This window comes from Abramis brama (assembly GCF_963993115.1).
Source record: "Abramis brama genome assembly, chromosome: 20".
Classification (NCBI taxonomy): domain Eukaryota; kingdom Metazoa; phylum Chordata; class Actinopteri; order Cypriniformes; family Leuciscidae; genus Abramis; species Abramis brama.
In genome coordinates, this window is record NC_139982.1 from 15,782,174 (window position 1) to 15,800,544 (window position 18,371).

Genomic DNA, 18,371 nt, shown 5'->3' on the forward strand with positions numbered 1-18,371 from the left:
GAATGCATGCAAGAGAACTTAATATTCAAAATCTTTTTTCCTGTAGATTCTTGGACCCCCAGGGTGGATAGATGGAATGGACAGAGAGCAGATCATGACATTTTTGCCTTTATTTTATTCTGATGTAAGACATTTTTTTTTTTTGTTGATAGCTGCATAATTTTTTTCGAGATTAAAAAGTTTGAAGTTTGAAAAGTAGCAGTAATAAATGTATATACAAAGTGCATGGTAGAACAGTTAATTCACTCTATTAATCTATAAACTTATTTGTTTACTACACAGAAAAAAAAAAAGAAAAAAAAAAGGAATATTATTGCTGCATTATATCAATAGTTGCTGCATTTATGTGGCATCCCCCAAGGTTTTATTCTAGGTCCACTCCTGTTTTAGTTGTGTGTTCATTTAGGTAATGCAATTAAAAAGCATTGGGGTTTTTTTATGTTTTTTTTTATTTTTTTATTACAGTTATGCAAACGTATATACCACTGTATATTCCTTTTTCTTCTAAAGATCAAAACTTTGTAAACAGACTGATCTGTTATGTTACACAAAGAAATACTAAGTTTCAGGACATGACTGAAATACTGTCTACAAAAATACATATAAATCATGGAGGATAAATTATGTTGTGTTGCTTAAAATGTTAAACGGAAAATAAAAAATACTCAATTTAAATATCACTTCCTTTAGCTTCAGAATCAGGCGATTGCTGAGTTTGTTTTAAATGAGTATCTGGGGCCATCCACTGACAGGATCAAAATCCGAGATGGCTTTCGAGAGATGATGGGTGACTTTTTTTTCAACATTCCAGCTCGCAAAGTGGCGAATTACCACAGAGGTGAGAGTTTACTCTATTTATGCATCACTGTGCCAGTGTGCACCAATTATGCCAGTTTATTTTCAGTCATTTTCCCTTAATAGATGCTGGTGCACCAGTATACGTGTATGAATTCCAACATCCTCCCAGTATACTTCAAAACAAAAGACCCAGTTTTGTTGGAAGTGACCATGGAGATGAAGTTTTTTTTGTTTTTGGTTACTGCTTTGGAAATGGACATATACATATGAAAGGTACAGCCTAATTTATATAAAATAGGGTTGTTAGTATTCAAGTTCTAATTGCAGTCTCATTGTTTTTTTGTTGCAAAGATTTAACCGGAACTATACAGTCAAAGTAATGAGATATTGGCTTCTAAGTCTCTTTAAATATTCTTTCTTCTTCATAATTCAGAAAAACACACAGAAGAAGAAAATGAACTTTGTAAAACTGCCATGGCTTATTGGGGAAACTTTGCCCGCACTGGGTAAGTGATCACATCAGTGATAAACACTCCCTTTTAGGTTAAAAGTCTAGTATGCTATTTTTCTAAATCGTTGTTAAACACTATTGATATTTGAAATCAACCCAAACAAACACACCCCTCCCTTCATTGCTCTGCCCATAAAATGCACGAACACGCAATGCAAGAGTGTCTCTTTTATCATAGCAGAAGCGAAGCAAAATAATGCTTCGCGATGACGAACGAACGATAAGGAAGCACAAAAAAGTGCACATTCAGTACAGAGTATTTACAAGCAAGAGTTGGTTGTTAGTCACCAGCAGCACACCAGCTCCAGACAAACAGTGACACTCAAAACCAATGTTACTCACGTATATATAGAGCAGAAACAACCTCGATTTCCGTTTTCAGGCCTTCCCGCTTATGTCTCTCCAGTGCTGGAAAGCTTTTCTAATATTTACGCGGGTCCTAAAGCTCTTGCCTGATGATATCCCCTTCTTTTTCCAGTGATATTCCTCTGAACCTTTCTCTTTTGTAATGCCTCTCTTTTCTTCAATCTACTTCTTGCTCAGCTTACGCTCCTCCCCATCATGAGTGGACACGCCCCCTCCTGCTGATTGGCTACAAGTTTGTTGTACTGCTCGATCCAATGCACTTTCAACAGTGTTTTTCAAAAATCACTTACTGCACCTTTAAGGGACAAAGTGTCACTGAATGTTACTATTGATTTTAATGTCACTTAATTTAATAAATGAGTTCTTCATGGACATTTACAAATAAAGGAGTATGTAGAAATGCACCGTTACAACATAATGACCATCTTAAGTGTTTTTCATTTGTGTTTTTATATTGTGGTAAAACCACTGACTTATAAAAGAGCAAATATTTTTATATGAATTATTTAATAAAATGTTTTATTTTATTTTTTTACTTTGCACTTTTATCAATTTCTCAAGTCAATGTTTTACAACAATTATTATTATTTTTTGCAAGGATTATTTTGCAATGCATATTTTCTATGGTCTAAGTCAGAGAAACTAAAATAAATAACATTAGTTATATAACTGTTACAGAGCAGGCTTCCGCACCGCCTCTTCTTCACCACCGGAGGGAACCTTCCCCGGAATATTAACTTTACCCATTGAACTCCATTTCCCATAATACCGCTTACCTGGGACTGATTGCGTTACACACCTGCACCTCATTTACACACACTCATATAAACCACTTCCACACACACATTCAATGCGAAGTCTTGATTCTGCCCCGGCCATCATTTCTGATCGTTTATTCCCGTGTTTGAGTTCTGTTATTGACCTTGGACTGTTTATCGTTTCTGATTCTCTGCTGCCTGCCCTGACCTGGATTGTCTATTGATTCCTGATTCTTGCTGCCTGCCTCGACCCTTGCCTGTTCACCTGGTTTGTCTCTGCCTAGCCTGCTTTGCCCTGTCTGCTGTGTTTGACCCTGCCTGTCTTGACTACTCTCTAATAAAGCTGCAAATGGATCCCACTGTCTCTGCCTCTTCACAACAGAAGACTTCGCCACTTATGGATCCAGCAGCAGTCATGCAGATCACCACTGAACTATCTGCTCAAGCATCACAGTTATCTCATCATCATCAGCTGAATCGTCTTACCTCCCTCACTGAGGAACTCGTTCAAGCACTACAAGCTCTCCGAACTTCCAGTCACGCTCCTTCGGAACAAGCACAGAGTGCATCAGCACATCCCGTCAGTACTTCAATCAACACTCGTCTTGCCTTCCCGGAGAAGTATGACGGTGATCCCACTAAATGCAAGGGGTTTCTGTTATAGTGCAATCTCTATATCGATCAGCAACCTTCATTATACTCTAACGATGCTGGACGCATCGCGTTTGTCTGTTCACTATTGACTGGAAAGGCACTTGAATGGGTCACGGCAGTTTGGAGACCAGAGGGTTCGTCATTTTCCTCATTCAGAGCATTCCTTCAACAATTCCGTAATGTCTTTGAACACTCCACAGCAGAAGGAGATCCGGGAGAACAATTGTTAAAACTCTCTCAAGGAAGGAACACTGCTGCTGATTACGCTCTCTCTTTTCGCACTCTTGCTGCACAAACCAACTGGATAGAGGATACCCTCAAAACTCTGTTCAGAAAAGGTCTCACAGTCGAACTACAGTCTGAATTGGCCTGCCGAGATGAAGGTAGGAGCCTGAACGAATACATCAATCTCACTATCCAGGTTGACAATCTCATGCATTCTCGACGCCGAGTCAGAACACCCCTATACACCGCTCACGAATCCACTACAATGCACGAACTAATGCAGCTGGGATTTACTCATCTTTCACCTGAAGAACGAGAGCGTCGCCAGCAGAACCGTCTTTGCCTGTACTGTGGTCAACCAGGTCACATGAAAGCTTCCTGCCCTGTTCGTCCTGTCAGCAAACCTCAATCGGTGAGTTCTCACATCAAAGAGAATTTATTCACATCCAGTATCCTGTTACCCATTCGCCTGCACATCAAAAACCGAACTATTGTCACTACTGCCATGCTCGACTCAGGAGCCACAGGAAACTTCATTTCTCATGAATTCACGTCATTACATCAAGTAAAATTAAATCCCTGTGAGTCTTCTCTGACAGTGGAGGCGCTAGATGGCCATCCCATCGGAGGAGGAAAAGTTCATCGTTTGACTGAAGAGATCAAGATGCACGTCGGTACCCTGCACTCAGAAACCATTCAGTTTTATGTCGTCCAGGCCCCTCATCACTCTATCCTCGGTCTACCCTGGTTACGCACCCATAATCCACACATTTCTTGGAGAGATGGCCAGATCACACAATGGGGTGAGCACTGTCATGAACACTGTCTCTCGAAAATCACTCGAGTTTCTCAACCTGTTTCCATCGTGTCCCCTCCTGATAACCAAGAAGTAAAACTACCTTCCGAATATGCAGACCTCACTGAAGTATTCAGCAAAAAGAAAGCCTCTCAACTTCCTGAACATCGCTCTGTTGACTGTGCCATCGAACTCACTCCAGGTTCCACACCACCCAAAAGTAGAATTTTTTTCCCCTGTCGCAACCCAAATCTAATGCCATGAAACTTTACATCAAAGAGGAACTAGCCAAGGGTTTCATTAGACCATCAACTTCTCCAGCATCCGCCGGGTTTTTCTTTGTGAAGAAAAAGGATGGAGGTTTGAGACCCTGCATTGACTATCGTGGACTGAATGACATCACTGTCAAATTTCGTTATCCTTTACCTTTGGTTCCAGCTGCTCTCGAACAACTTGGACAAGCCAAATATTATACCAAGTTGGATCTTCGCAATGCATACAATTTAATTCGGATTCGTGAGGGTGACGAATGGAAGACAGCATTCTCCACCTGTAGCGGGCACTACGAATACTTGGTTATGCCCTTCGGCCTGGCTAACAGTCCTTCAGTGTTCCAATCGTTCATGAACGACGTGTTCCGGGACATGTTGGACAGATGGGTGATTGTCTACATCGACGACATCCTGGTGTACTCAAACTCCTTAGAAGAACACATTCACCATGTCAGAACGGTCCTAAAACGTCTGCTACAATACCAACTCTACGCGAAAGCAGAGAAGTGTGAATTTCCTCGAACCAGCACTTCATTTCTGGGTTATGTAATCAGCCAAGAAGGGGTGGCAATGGATAAGGTCAAGGCGGTACTGGAATGGCCATTACCCAAAACCGTCAAGGAACTGCAACGCTTCCTAGGGTTTGCCAACTTCTACAGACGTTTCGTCAGAAATTTCAGCATCATAGCCACTCCTCTAACTACCATGACCAAACGCCACACGTCTCGTCTGACCTGGTCCCCTGAAGCTCAACAAGCCTTTGAAAAGCTAAAGACCCAATTTACCTCCGCTCCCATTCGTCGACACCCAGATCCCACACGTCAATTCATCGTGGAGGTGGATGCCTCCAATACCGGGGTCGGAGCCATTCTGTCTCAACGCCAAGGTAACCCAGAAAAAATGTTTCCCTGTGCCTTCTTCTCGCGAAAACTATCCTCAGCAGAAAGAAACTATGACGTGGGAAACCGCGAACAGCGTCTGAATCCTCGTCAGGCTAGATGGGCTCTATTCTTCACCAGATTTCAATTCACTGTCTCCTTTCGACCAGGATCAAAGAACGTAAAAGCAGACACTCTCTCCCGCCAAGCAGAAGAACCCACTCAACTTCTCCCCAATGACACCATCATTCCTGAGAGTCTCCTGGTAGCCCCGGTACAGTGGGACATAATCACAGAAATTGAACAGTTCAACCACCAAGCAGAACTTCCATCCGAATGCCCCGAAAACCTTCTGTACGTTCCAGAACCTTTGCGCTCAAGACTACTCGACCAAGTACATTCTGCACCCAGCTCAGGACATCCCGGAATCATGGCTACTATCCATCTACTTCAGAACCGCTTCTGGTGGTCAACTTTACAATCAGATACCATAACTCACATCAAGAACTGCATAACTTGTAATACCTCCAAGTCTTCCAGACGACTCCCAGCAGGTCTCTTAACTCCTCTGCCTACACCTCAACGCCCCTGGTCTCACATAGCCATCGACTTCATCACAGACTTACCACCTTCACAAGGCCATACCACCATACTCACCATAGTAGATCGATTCTCCAAAGCCTGCCGGTTAATCCCTCTTCCCAAACTCCCCACTGCATTAGAGACTGCTGAATTACTCTGCAACCAGGTTTTCCGCTTCTACGGCCTTCCTGACGACATAGTCTCTGACCGAGGACCCCAATTCACTTCCCGGGTATGGACATCCTTTTTCAAACACCTCAATGTCAACATCAGCCTTACCTCTGGTTATCATCCCCAGTCCAACGGACAAACAGAACGTCTTAATCAAGATGGAATTCGCTTCCTGCGCTCCTATTGTCAACAACACCAAACCGAGTGGAGCCGGTATCTGTTCTGGGCTGAATACGCTCAGAACTCTTTGGTCAAACCTGCTACAGGCATCACTCCTTTCAAGTGCATCCTGGGCTTCCAACCTCCACTTTTCCCCTGGTCCGGTGAACCCACTGACTTACCATCTATCACAGAATGGTTACAAAAGAGTGAAGAGGTCTGGGATCAAGCACACACTCATCTCCTCCATGCCGTCAGACGTCAAGAAGTCCAGGCTAATCGTCACCGTCGCCCCGCTCCAGTTTATCAACCCGGCCAGTGGGTTTGGCTCTCTACCAGAGATCTCAGACTTCGACTTCCATGTCGCAAACTCAGTCCCAGGTATGTTGGTCCGTTCCAAATTCTCAGGCAAATTTCCCCCTGTATCTTTTCGACTTGATTTGCCCGCTAATTACCGTATTTCTCCTACATTCCATGTATCACTCCTGAAACCTGCCAGTGGTCCGAGAGGAGAGTCGGAGGAGGGAGTCGCGGCTCCAGACCCCCCATCCATCCTGGTTGATGGCGAGGAGGCGTACCGTGTGCACGAGTTGCTGGACTCCAGGCGCCGGGGTAACGTCCTCCAGTATCTGGTTGACTGGGAGGGGTACGGTCCGGAGGAGCAATCCTGGGTCAACGCTGGAGATATCCTAGACCCCACACTCACAGAAGAGTTTCATCGGATGCATCCGGAAAAACCGGCCCCTCGACCTCGTGGAAGACCCCGGCGTCGTTTGCCTTCTCGCCTCAGGAGCTGCTCGCAGAGGGGGGGCTCTGTTACAGAGCAGGCTTCCGCACCGCCTCCTCTTCACCACCGGAGGGAACCTTCCCCGGAATATTAACTTTACCCATTGAACTCCATTTCCCATAATACCGCTTACCTGGGACTGATTGCGTTACACACCTGCACCTCATTTACACACACTCATATAAACCACTTCCACACACACATCCAATGCGAAGTCTTGATTCTGCCCCGGCCATCATTTCTGAGCGTTTATTCCCGTGTTTGATTTCTGTTATTGACCTTGGACTGTTTATCGTTTCTGATTCTCTGCTGCCTGCCCTGACCTGGATTGTCTATTGATTCCTGATTCTTGCTGCCTGCCTCGACCCTTGCCTGTTCACCTGGTTTGTTTCTGCCTAGCCTGCTTTGCCCTGTCTGCTGTGTTTGACCCTGCCTGTCTTGACTACTCTCTAATAAAGCTGCAAATGGATCCCACTGTCTCTGCCTGTTCACAACAATAACAATATAGCAAGTGACAGTTTTGCATTAGAATGTCTGTATTTTTGTGTTTGTCATTGACGTCAGGTCTCCGAATGGTCCGGGCCTTACAAAATGGCCTGAATATGGAGCTGAGGCTGAGTATCTCGGCATTGGACTGGAACAGAAACCTGGCAAAAACATTAAGGGACAACACTTTACTTTCATGACTCAAAAACTTCCACAGATTATAAAAGAGTGGAATGAAGGCAAGTTATCAATTTCAGAATTAATTTTTTATTTTTTTGTCATAAAACCATAATTTATTTGCTAAAAATGCAAGTCAAATTGGATCTTTTTTGCCTTATGCAAACTAAATTAAATCTTTATATTCTATTATTATTATTGGTTTTCTTGACAGGACCTGTAGTGGAAACAAAATTAGGATCTTTAAGAGGTTCCTTCCTGACTGTGAAGGGCAAGGAAACTATCATCAATAGCTATCTCGGTGTACCGTTTGCCAGGCCCCCAGTGGGGTCTCTGAGACTGGCTCGGCCCCAGCCTGCAGAGAAATGGCAAGGAGTGAGAGATGCAACCAAACAGCCACCAATGTGAGATGCCACACAACAGTATTTAAATTCAAATGTGTTTAGACATTTCCAGTATCTAATGTACCGTGGATTCTTTAGGTGCATTCAGGACAGGCAAGCGAGTGTCCTTGAGCTGGAGTTTCTCTCTATGGATGTGGAGATTCCTGAAGTCTCAGAGGACTGCTTGTATCTCAACATTTACACTCCAGTCAAACCTGGTGAAGAAGACACCAAGTTGCCAGTAAGTTCAACAGCTTTTTGGGATTGAACGTTCTCATAGAAATTGGGTCGAGAATGTTTCCACATGTTTTCTAGGTCATGGTTTGGATTCATGGTGGAGGACTTTCTGTTGGTTCAGCGTCAGTGTACGATGGCTCTGTTCTGTCAGCGTATCAGGATGTGGTCGTGGTGCTGATTCAATACAGATTGGGACTGCTGGGATTCTTAAGGTTGGTGCCATAAATTATTTAACAGCTGCAGATTCCCTGGATCATATGAAATGCTTAATGAAAGCGGAAAGATCATCAGTTTTAATTTATTATTATTATGAGGTGTGAATATTTAGCCTGACTACGTCAGACTTCGTACTTCCGCTCAATTTCACTTCGCTTCTGTACTCAGTCTGAGATAGTGACCGTTTTCCCCGTTTTCCTCCGGCCTCAAAACAGCCGGCCAATCAACGAACAGAGGGCGGGCTGAGAGCCGTGACATAGACGCTGATTGTACCGTGGATGCGTAGATTTACTTCACATAATCGGCAAAAGTCATTCACAGCCATGTTCACTATTTCGCTCGATGGTTTTGTTTTCGCATCATACATGTGTTTACAGTGGAAGTTAGATGCGGCTGAGCATGCGCATAACACACGCCATAACCAAACGTTATGTGATTGGCTTACGGGTAACCAATGATTTTAAACTTCAGACACAAAGACTGGAGGTAAATGGCTCCAGCTAGCATGCTGCTTCCAATAAGTGACAAAATAACGCAAACATTTTCCTATTTACATGTTGTGATTTGTGTAGTCACAGCATGTACAAAAAACAAGGTCACATGAGACACAGCCATCTTCTAACCGTATACATACTGGGAACTATATTCTCAGAAGGTGAAGCACTGCTACTTGGGCAGAGTGATTTGCTCGCAGCACCTGAGAAGAAAAATGAAATTTAAGGATGAATTAAATGTTTAATGGCATTGAATTGTTGCAATTAATGCTTGTAACTTGGCATTAAAATTTATTTATGTTTTTGTGCAATGTATGTGTTAGTGATACTCTGAAATTTCTGAAACTGAAAAGATTTGGCCAAAATCATTGACAATTTCTCCACGAAACAGTGACAAATTTAATTAGCAAAAAAGTTCTGAAGGGCCAAAATAATTGACGAAATTTCCTCATTATTTTATTTTGGCTTCAGTGTTACATAAAAAAATAAAATAATTTGGTGCAACACTAGTACACATGTTTTAAGCCCTATTATGTGAATAAATTTTTCTGTATTTAATCACAGATTCAGATAAAAGTTTCCTTTTGTTTTTGCAGCACAGGAGATGAGCATGCACCAGGAAACTATGGTCTTCTGGACCAGGTTGCTGCTCTTCAATGGGTTCAGGAGAACATCCACAGTTTCGGTGGAGATCCTGGATCAGTGACCATCTTTGGAGAGTCTGCTGGAGGAGTCAGTGTATCCACGCTGGTGTGCATCTTTATTTAGTAACTGTAGAAACAATAATTCAGCTGTAATGATTGTAAAATTATTTGTATTGAATGATGGAGTCACTTTCTGTGTCATTATGTCTTTAAGATTCTTTCACCATTGGCTTCTGGTCTGTTTCATCGAGCCATTGCAGAAAGCGGGACTGCCTTTTGGCATGGTTTAGTGATGGCTAATCCTTTACTGATAGCCCAGGTATCATTTCCTTTCATAATCTTCTTATATTTTCATCATTTTGTTATTTAAAAGACTTCTTAAGTCCTCATGTTGATGATCATTGCAGAATGCAGCCAAATCATGCAACTGTGACAGTAGCAGTTCATCAAAGATCGTTGACTGCATCATGGGCTGGTCTGAGGAGGAAGTTCTGGAATGTTCCAAAAAGGTGTGAAATTTTTCATAAAAATAAGCCATTAAAGGGATAGTTCACCCATAAATGAAAATTACCCCATGATTTACTCACCCTCAAGCCATCCTAGGTGTATATGACATTCTTCTTTCAGACTAATACAATCTGAGTTATATTAAAGTGCCCCTATTATGCTATTTTAAAGTTTCCTAATGTTGTTTTGGAGTCTCCTACAACAGGTTTACATGCATCAAAGGTAAAAAAACTGTTTAATTTTCTCATAATATACATTTGCACATCACCACATTTTTCAACGATTCTCAAACGACTCGTCAGATGAACCAGTCTCTCTAAATCCCTCTTTCCGCGAGCTACTCTGCTCTGATTGGCCTGGCAGCTCAGTCTGTTGTGATTGGTCTAACGCATGCGTGTCGAAAACAAAAACGCCCATTACAATAACTGAACATCAGCTCAGGGATTGTATACCATAAACTAAAGACAGTAACAAACAATGACGCCAATTTTACCATATCAATCCGAGCTCGAGTCCGATGATGAAACACTGGAAGAACTAGTTATTAAACCCAAACCTCCATCTCAAAGATGGCTCGAGCAGGACATTTCTCAGTGATGCGCTACTCAGTTTGAGGTACATTATGAGATGTTGCAACTGTAATTCCTCACCATTAGGATTAACAAGAGTGTGTCTATCAACAAACCAATCATTTTACTTTTATTTATTTATTTATACACCTAGGATGACTTGAGGGGGAGTAAATCATGGGCTAATTTTCATTTTTGGGTTAACTATCCCTTTAAGAAAAATGTTTTTGAAATTATTCGGTGTAAAGCAAAAAGATCACTTGTGAAAAAGTTTGTCATTTATGACAATTCATTTGTTTTCAGACACTTAATTGCAAGTTATTCACCATTTAGGTTTTTTAAAAAGTATTAGTTTAAATTTATATTTAATGCAGTTTGTCGAACTAAAGAGTGCTATAGTTTAAATACATCTTTATATCCAGTTTCATAATTCTATTGACTATTGAAATATGGTTTGAAGTGTACTGCCAAATGTACTGACAAGCAATTATGATAAACTGAAATATATACTCAAACTATACACTGAAACTGTGTTCATAGTTCGAGATGATGCAGTTCAGTGTTGCTGTGGATTCTCATTTCCTTCCCAAGCCTGTAGAGGAGATCATTCGGAAACAAGAGTTCAGTAAAGTTCCTCTCATCACTGGTATTACTGATGATGAGTTTGGCTATTTACTGCCCAGCGTGAGTAAATATTCCATTTATTATTATATTCAATATCACACTCCAAACAGCTATTATTTCAATAAAGAAATTAACAGAAAATGCATTAGTATCCACAGGATAGTGGTATTATTTTTTGTATGCAGATGCATCTTTCACCTGGTTTGATTTACAATTTGACTCTTTTTCTTTTTTCTTTTTTTCTTTTTTTTTTACATCAAAGATGAAACAAAAAGTGTTATTCAAAGGCTGAAATTCTTAAGTAGTTTTAGACAGGGCTAGTTCAGGTTACATCAGTTGGAATAAATGAATAAATGTTGATAAATGCCTTTTTTAACCCTAAAGTTCCCCTATTAAGCTACTGTATTTTTGTTTTAAAGATCTTTAAAAAATAGAACATTCATTCACAAATTCAAGCTAATCAAAACGCTTGTTGAAAATAAAAGGTATCAACTGTATGAAATCAACACACACACAAAGATCTCAGATGCATTTATAATATATTCATATTTTAGGTTTTATTTTTTTATGCATAAAGTTGAATATTATTTCGCCTTAGTATTTTTTCGGTCCTGGATGGATTGATGGGATGGATAAAGAGCAAGCCACAAAAGCCTTGACCCTGACTTACCCTGACGTAAGATGCACATTTACATTATGTAATTTTAACCTCTCAGTTAATAGTTCAAATCTTTCTTCACTTTTTTTTTCTTTGAATTCTGTGCTTTGAACTCAATTCCCTTTAGCCCAGGGATCGATGGATCTCTGACCTGGTGGCAAATGAGTACGTGGGCGACACAAACGACCCCATTCAAATCAGAGACATTTATAGAGAGATGATGGGGGATGTGTTTTTTAATATCCCCACCCTCCAACTGGCAAAATACCACAGCGGTGAGAAGCAATAATTTACTGATTCATTCATATTTAACTATTGCAACTGTGTAAACACTGTATATAGTTAAAGGGTTATAGTTTAAGGGATATTTTCATCTCTTTTCCCGCGTTTTTTTTTTTTTTTTGCCAGCCACCACCAGCGTTTTTAATAATTTTCACAAAATTTTCATGGCCCCTAGAATATTTGCTTTAAAAACCTCTGCTTTAAAAAACTAATTCTAGCTTTATATTTTTTTAGCTTTATAATTTTTATGTTTTTATCAACACTTGAATGTGGTTAAATTTCATGCAAAAAACATTTTGAACAAACAGCTGAAAAAAATCGCATTTTTGTCAAAGTCTACGTCCAGATCAGATTCAGAACGATGATCAAAACATAGAACATCACGTTATTTTCACATGTGCATGAGAAATTTTCTGTGACTTGTTTCTTCTTCTTCTTGTTTCTTCTTCTTCATCTGTGTTTTGATCAGGAGATTCTGTACTCTTTCAAGAGATGCGTAATAGCGCCCCCGACCGTATAACAGTGAAAACACGGAAACATTTTAATTTCCGTCAATCCACCGAAAGTGTTGTGTCATAAATTACGAAAAATTCCGTCAATGTCAAGGAAAAAGTTAGTTCCCTTTCAAGGGAACTCGAGCTGCGTCGAGACACTGGGAACGCCACTACGTGATTGCGTTGTGAAGCACCTATGAAATCAGTCCAATGGCGTGACGGAACGGCACAGGCGGGTGACGTCATCGACCAGGAAACTATAAAGCACACCTGGAACAAACAGTCACTAGCTTCTGTGTCTTCAGCAAGCGCTCTATGTGAAATCTATGTCCCTGGTGTTTTTTGTCTGTCTGTAGAAAATTGTTAGGCAGGAGTTTTTTCACCCTTAAAAAAAAATGATAATGGCGAACGAACAGCATTTCAGTGTGTTCATCCCTGCCCTCATTACATTACGGATGGGGATACACATGTACTGTGTGTTGTTTGTTAGGATCTCACCTTGATAGCCCTCCTCTGGAAAGTGGGTGGTCGAGGCCATCTCACTTGCTTAGGAGTCGGCCGGTCAGCCTTCACCTTTGGCTGTACGGGCTCACTCGACTAGGAGTACGGCTGCTTCTAAAGCATTATCGTCAGGGGTTCCCTCCAAGATATTTGTGATGCGGCGGATTGCTAGCCTTGCCGCACACATTCGTGAGGTTTTATGACCTTGACCTCGGCTCCACTCCAGGGGCGCATGTGCACAGAGATTTCACAGTGACAGGCACTTGTTACTATGGCGTCGTGGGTATAATGTTCACACAGCGTCTCGACGCAGCGTCTTGCTCCCTTTTCAGGGAACCAGGGTTACAGTTGTAACCTGAGACGCTTTAAATTAATTAAAACTAATATGTTGTTTATTAAATTTAAATTTAAACAAAAATATAAACGCTACCGCTCAAAAGTTTGGAATGATTTCTGAAGCATCATGTGAATCATGTTAATCATTTCAGAATGCAGAGAGAGAGAGAGTTGTGCATGTTTGCATGATCCTTTTGCTCCCCAAAATCACAGTGAACTACTCTGTGAGTAAAAATGTTTGTAAAACCAAGGAACCCTGTTGTGATTTTAGGCTCAGGAGCGCCGGTTTACCTGTACGAGTTCCAGCATCCTCCCAGTATGGTCCAGAAGAAAAGACCCAGCTTTGTTGGTGTCGACCATGCGGATGAACTTTTCTTTATTCAGGGAACCTGCTTTGCTAAAGCTCATCTCAAAGCAACCGGTAAGACTCACGATTGCAAAAACAAATGCATTCTTTACCAACACTGACATTTTCTGAAAGGGTTTTAAATAAGTAGTAAAACATCATTTAACGGTTCAACCCCTTTAGCTCCTTTCACAAAGGAAGAGGAAGAGCTATGCAGGACAGTGATGGCCTACTGGGGGAACTTTGCACACACTGGGTGAAATATCCGTCCTGATTTTCTCTCTCTGTGTGTGTAGAAGAACAAAGTATATTGTTTCTGCACTCTAATATGTCTATTTTTCGGCAGGTCTCCGAATGGTCCGGGTCTGACACACTGGCCTGAATATGAGGATGAGGCCGAGTATCTCGGCATTGGACTGGAGCAGAAACCCGGCAAGAACCTGAAGGGAAAACACTCTGCGTTCATGACCAAGACGCTTCCAGATCTAATACGACAAGGCCGAGAGAAAAGAGACCACTTAGAACTGTAAAAAAAAATCTTTATCTTGTCAAAAATGAACACAAAGCACTTAAATGTATGAATAACACAAAAAAATGACTGTGATTTTAAGAATTGAAATAGATAACCTGAGAAAATCAAATTAGCATTGATGCTAAAGTTTGAATTTGAGTAACTTTAACTAATCTGTTTGGCACTTAAAAAATAAAAGCAGGACAACATTTAAGATTTTCCTCCATTTTATTGAGAACAAACGAAGGCTAAAGCTGCAAACCTCCCTGAATTTGAATGCAACGAGGTGCAAACTAGTCATGAATTTGCGCTTCGAGACTTTGGCAAATTTAAATAGACAACAATAATCCAACTATTGACAATATTGCCAAATAAGTAATTTTTTTTCCATATTACCATTAACATCACCCGTACCGGACGCTTGATTCGCCAGTGAAGCTGTCTTAATACACATAAAATTATCATAATTATTGACATGTTTTTACTTTCAATATTTTACGAACTTAAAAATTCCACAAATGCTTTGAAATGTGATTCAAATAGTTAGCAGCCAACATAAGCAGCTTAAATTACATAATATTAAATTAAAATAAAATCAATATAGTTGCAACAGCACAAATGTATAAATTGCCGTTTTAGGCACAGTACTTTGTTAAATTGTCATTAAAATTGGAAGAAAACTTGGAATTGAAGTCAACATGGAATGGCATTCGTATCCAATTTGTTAATCAGGACACTTAATGATAAAAAATGGGGTCAGAACTAGGGATGCAAATTTCCGGTAAATTTCCAGAAACTTTCTATGGGAAGAATTTTGTAAATATTCCAAGTTGGAAACTTAATGGGAATTAAAGGGAATTCATTGGAAATTTGTGGTAATTTATACAAACTGTATCATATATTAAAAAAAATGTTTTTGTAAATATTCCAAGTTGGAAACTTAATGGGAATTATGGAAATTAAAGGGAATTATTTGGAAATTTGGGGTAATATATACAAACTGTATCATATATAAACATATAAACATTTTGTATGGTCATAAGCATGCAAACTATTACAAATAAAAAAAATGGCTTTTTTTTACTTTGATTTTATTTGTGAGTTATTTATTTTTATTTATCTATATTTATATGAATGTTTTGAGCAGGTTCATATAATTTGCATATCATTTGTAATCATTATTTTTAAAACTATTAGGTATACTGTTTAACTCATATATGTTAAATAATAAAATACATGGTTTAAAATATTCTGGACTGGCAATTTAAGTAAAAATAAACAGAAACAATCTTTCCACCATAAACTGTCATTTCCACCACTACAGTTTTTAAGAAAAAAAATAAGAAGAACCAATGATGTGGATCTAAATGTATTTTAAATCAAGTATTAATAGTTCATTACTTACAATATATGTATGGGTGACCTGAAAAATGAAATGCTGTAGGCAAAAATCCCAACTCGTGGCATTTAGCAACTTTAAATAAAAATGCATTAAGTTCATGAAGTATTAAAATTTATTTTGTTACATGATTAGGTAGCCACTGATGTTGTTGACTGATACATAATCTTATATAATCAGTTTTACAATATTATATTGTAATAAAATACATAAATTGAAAAGTGGTGGAAATGACATCTTTGAAAGCGCTCTTCAGAAAAACTGTTAAAAATAATAACTGCCCACTGTTATATTGTGTTAGAAGACACATGAATGAAGCTAGGAAGATTGTTTTAAGTGTGTTTTAAGAGAGTGAATTTTCCATAAGCTCACAGTGCCAAAATTGCTCCTAGTTGGAGAATCACCCATGTACACAATAATAATCTTTTACATTGTAATCCTTTTATTTTTTGGCTAGTTAGTGTGCTGCAGATGCTGCACATCCCTGCGTGTGTAATAAGCAGAGTGTATGTGAGCAAAGTGAGTTAGTGAACAGTCCATTTCAGTCTTGCCTGACTTCAAATGGTCCAAAGTAGTCTACCCCCAAAGGGAGGTTGATCTGGTATTATTCTGTCATGTGGCAGCTCTGACATCTTCTGCTCTACAGCCTTTGCTCTGATCTTTCTACATGTCACATATCTGGAGACAAATGCATATAGTTGCACAATGTCCAATTCTCTTATGTCTGTTAAGATTAAAGTTGTTTTAAATCATCTTGAGGCCACATTGGAGTTTGCCTAGTGGGCCCTGGGTCCCCTGGTTGACAACTGGAATATATATATGATTTTGTTTCTTGTTAGTTACAATGCAATAGCCTACCGTATTATTAACTACAATACAAAATAATAGACTACATATAAAATAATAGACTACATATAATTAGCAACACAAATTTGTGTATTTTGATTTTTCTAAAAACAGACAAACTGTTTCACATTTATAAATAACATAAATTCACGTCCATGAAACCCAAATACTCCTGAAAATAGTGATCCTCAAAGAGCTGAAGATCAAAATATTACATTTAATTTTAAGTTTATCGCTTCAGTTTAAAATCGTGGTTTTTAAATAAAATCTGGCAACCACAGTTCCAATTGCAAAGTTCAAAGTGTGGCCAGATCACGCAGTTGTGTAACGGTGCTTGTGAACGCTCATTCTGCAACAGGACTGGACTGTACACGGCATGGCGATGAGGGAGTCTGTCGTGCTTTCACTCTGCATACTGATCGCACTGACTCTTCAAAACACTGTGAAAGCAGAGGATGGTAAGTCAGGTTAATGTGTCATAATGAGTGCGTTTACTTGCGCAACAGTACGCTAACTCCTTTCTTGTCAAGGTAAGATAACGGCATTTACACAAGCGTTGAAGCAATCGTGCTTTCACGCGTTTAACGTCAAAGTAATCGGACATGCATGCGCACAGACCACGCCGCTAGAACGCATGTTTACTAAACGGTAATGGGGTATTGTGTGGGGTGACAAGAATACAATATTTAGTTAGGAATTCAGAATAAGAAAACAAATGACCATTTGTGTTTACAAGTTGAAAAAACAAAATAATATCATTATTAAATCAATCTGGAAAAACTAATCTTGGTTATTCCAAACGAAATAACTGTGGAGATTAAAATTGTGTTTGTAAATTAAATGCCTGCATTTAAATATTTCCCCCTCCGAAAGTCCCTGCTTGCGAGGTAGTACTTTTTCAAAGTTTAGGAACTTTCAGGGGTGGGACTTGGGCGCTGAACATGCTGATTGGTTGAGTTCATGCCGCTTTTTTGACTCCACGCAGCATTTTATTTCACCCACCATTTTTAAAAATCTGTTGCGTTGTGTGCAAGAGTTGTTTGCTATTCAAATCATCAATGGAGTTTAAAAAATACGACCGATAGACCGACGACGAGGTTCAGGCTTTAGCTTAAATTCAGAGAATGAAATCCATCAGGAACTGTAAAGTAGCGCGCAGTCCTACATCACCAGACTTGCCTAATCGTCACGGTACTTTAGACCACGGTGGCCCTATATTTGCTATAACCGCAATATGCAAGTTTGCCAGATCGGGTAGTGTTTCTGTAGTTCGAATGAGACATAAGAAACTACAAATTTGACTTGATTTACGGCCAGCGTTACAATAGTCATTATTTAGTTTTTCTTTGTTTCTGATGTCGCAATACATCATACTTTAATAAAATCATGCAACATACTCTACCTTGTCTGTGGACATCATTCATTCCAAAGCCGGTGCTCGATAAACAGCGAGTGTGCGTGCAACAATAGGCTAAATTATTTACGACAGCAGTAATGGACAATTCCGCTTCCAACCTGTAGGGGGACCGAAGTGGAAAAGTTCTTTGGTGTTGCTTTAAAGGAAGCTGTTCACATTTATCAAAATTCAAAGATAGTCCAGAAGCTTTAGAGAAAACTTTGATGTGATCAAGGTTAAGGTTTTTTTTTTTTTTTTTTTTTTTTTAAAGTGTGGTGTCATCGGCAAATTGGCAGATTTGTTATCAT

The 18,371-nt window shown here is 39.8% G+C and overlaps 2 protein-coding genes across 2 annotated transcripts in view; both read left to right on the plus strand.

Annotated features, from left to right (window-relative positions):
- Positions 1-15,505, plus strand: part of ces2b (carboxylesterase 2b) — a 41,297-nt gene extending 25,792 nt beyond the window's left edge. The window contains exons 21-37 of the mRNA XM_084094091.1: positions 47-124; positions 691-838; positions 922-1,071; positions 1,232-1,304; positions 7,522-7,682; positions 7,835-8,024; positions 8,103-8,244; positions 8,319-8,452; positions 9,547-9,700; positions 9,809-9,913; positions 10,002-10,103; positions 11,211-11,354; positions 11,893-11,970; positions 12,080-12,227; positions 13,837-13,986; positions 14,095-14,167; positions 14,258-15,505. Coding sequence (XP_083950217.1) covers positions 47-124; positions 691-838; positions 922-1,071; positions 1,232-1,304; positions 7,522-7,682; positions 7,835-8,024; positions 8,103-8,244; positions 8,319-8,452; positions 9,547-9,700; positions 9,809-9,913; positions 10,002-10,103; positions 11,211-11,354; positions 11,893-11,970; positions 12,080-12,227; positions 13,837-13,986; positions 14,095-14,167; positions 14,258-14,441 — 2,214 coding nt within the window. The 3' untranslated portion in view covers positions 14,442-15,505. The remainder of the gene's footprint in view (positions 1-46; positions 125-690; positions 839-921; positions 1,072-1,231; positions 1,305-7,521; positions 7,683-7,834; positions 8,025-8,102; positions 8,245-8,318; positions 8,453-9,546; positions 9,701-9,808; positions 9,914-10,001; positions 10,104-11,210; positions 11,355-11,892; positions 11,971-12,079; positions 12,228-13,836; positions 13,987-14,094; positions 14,168-14,257) is intronic.
- Positions 15,506-16,956: 1,451 nt separating this feature from the next.
- LOC311070313 (fatty acyl-CoA hydrolase precursor, medium chain-like) overlaps positions 16,957-18,371 on the plus strand; it is a 68,642-nt gene continuing 67,227 nt past the window's right edge. The window contains exon 1 of the mRNA XM_084094092.1: positions 16,957-17,125. Within this exon, the coding sequence (XP_083950218.1) occupies positions 17,044-17,125 (82 nt within the window). The 5' untranslated portion in view covers positions 16,957-17,043. The remainder of the gene's footprint in view (positions 17,126-18,371) is intronic.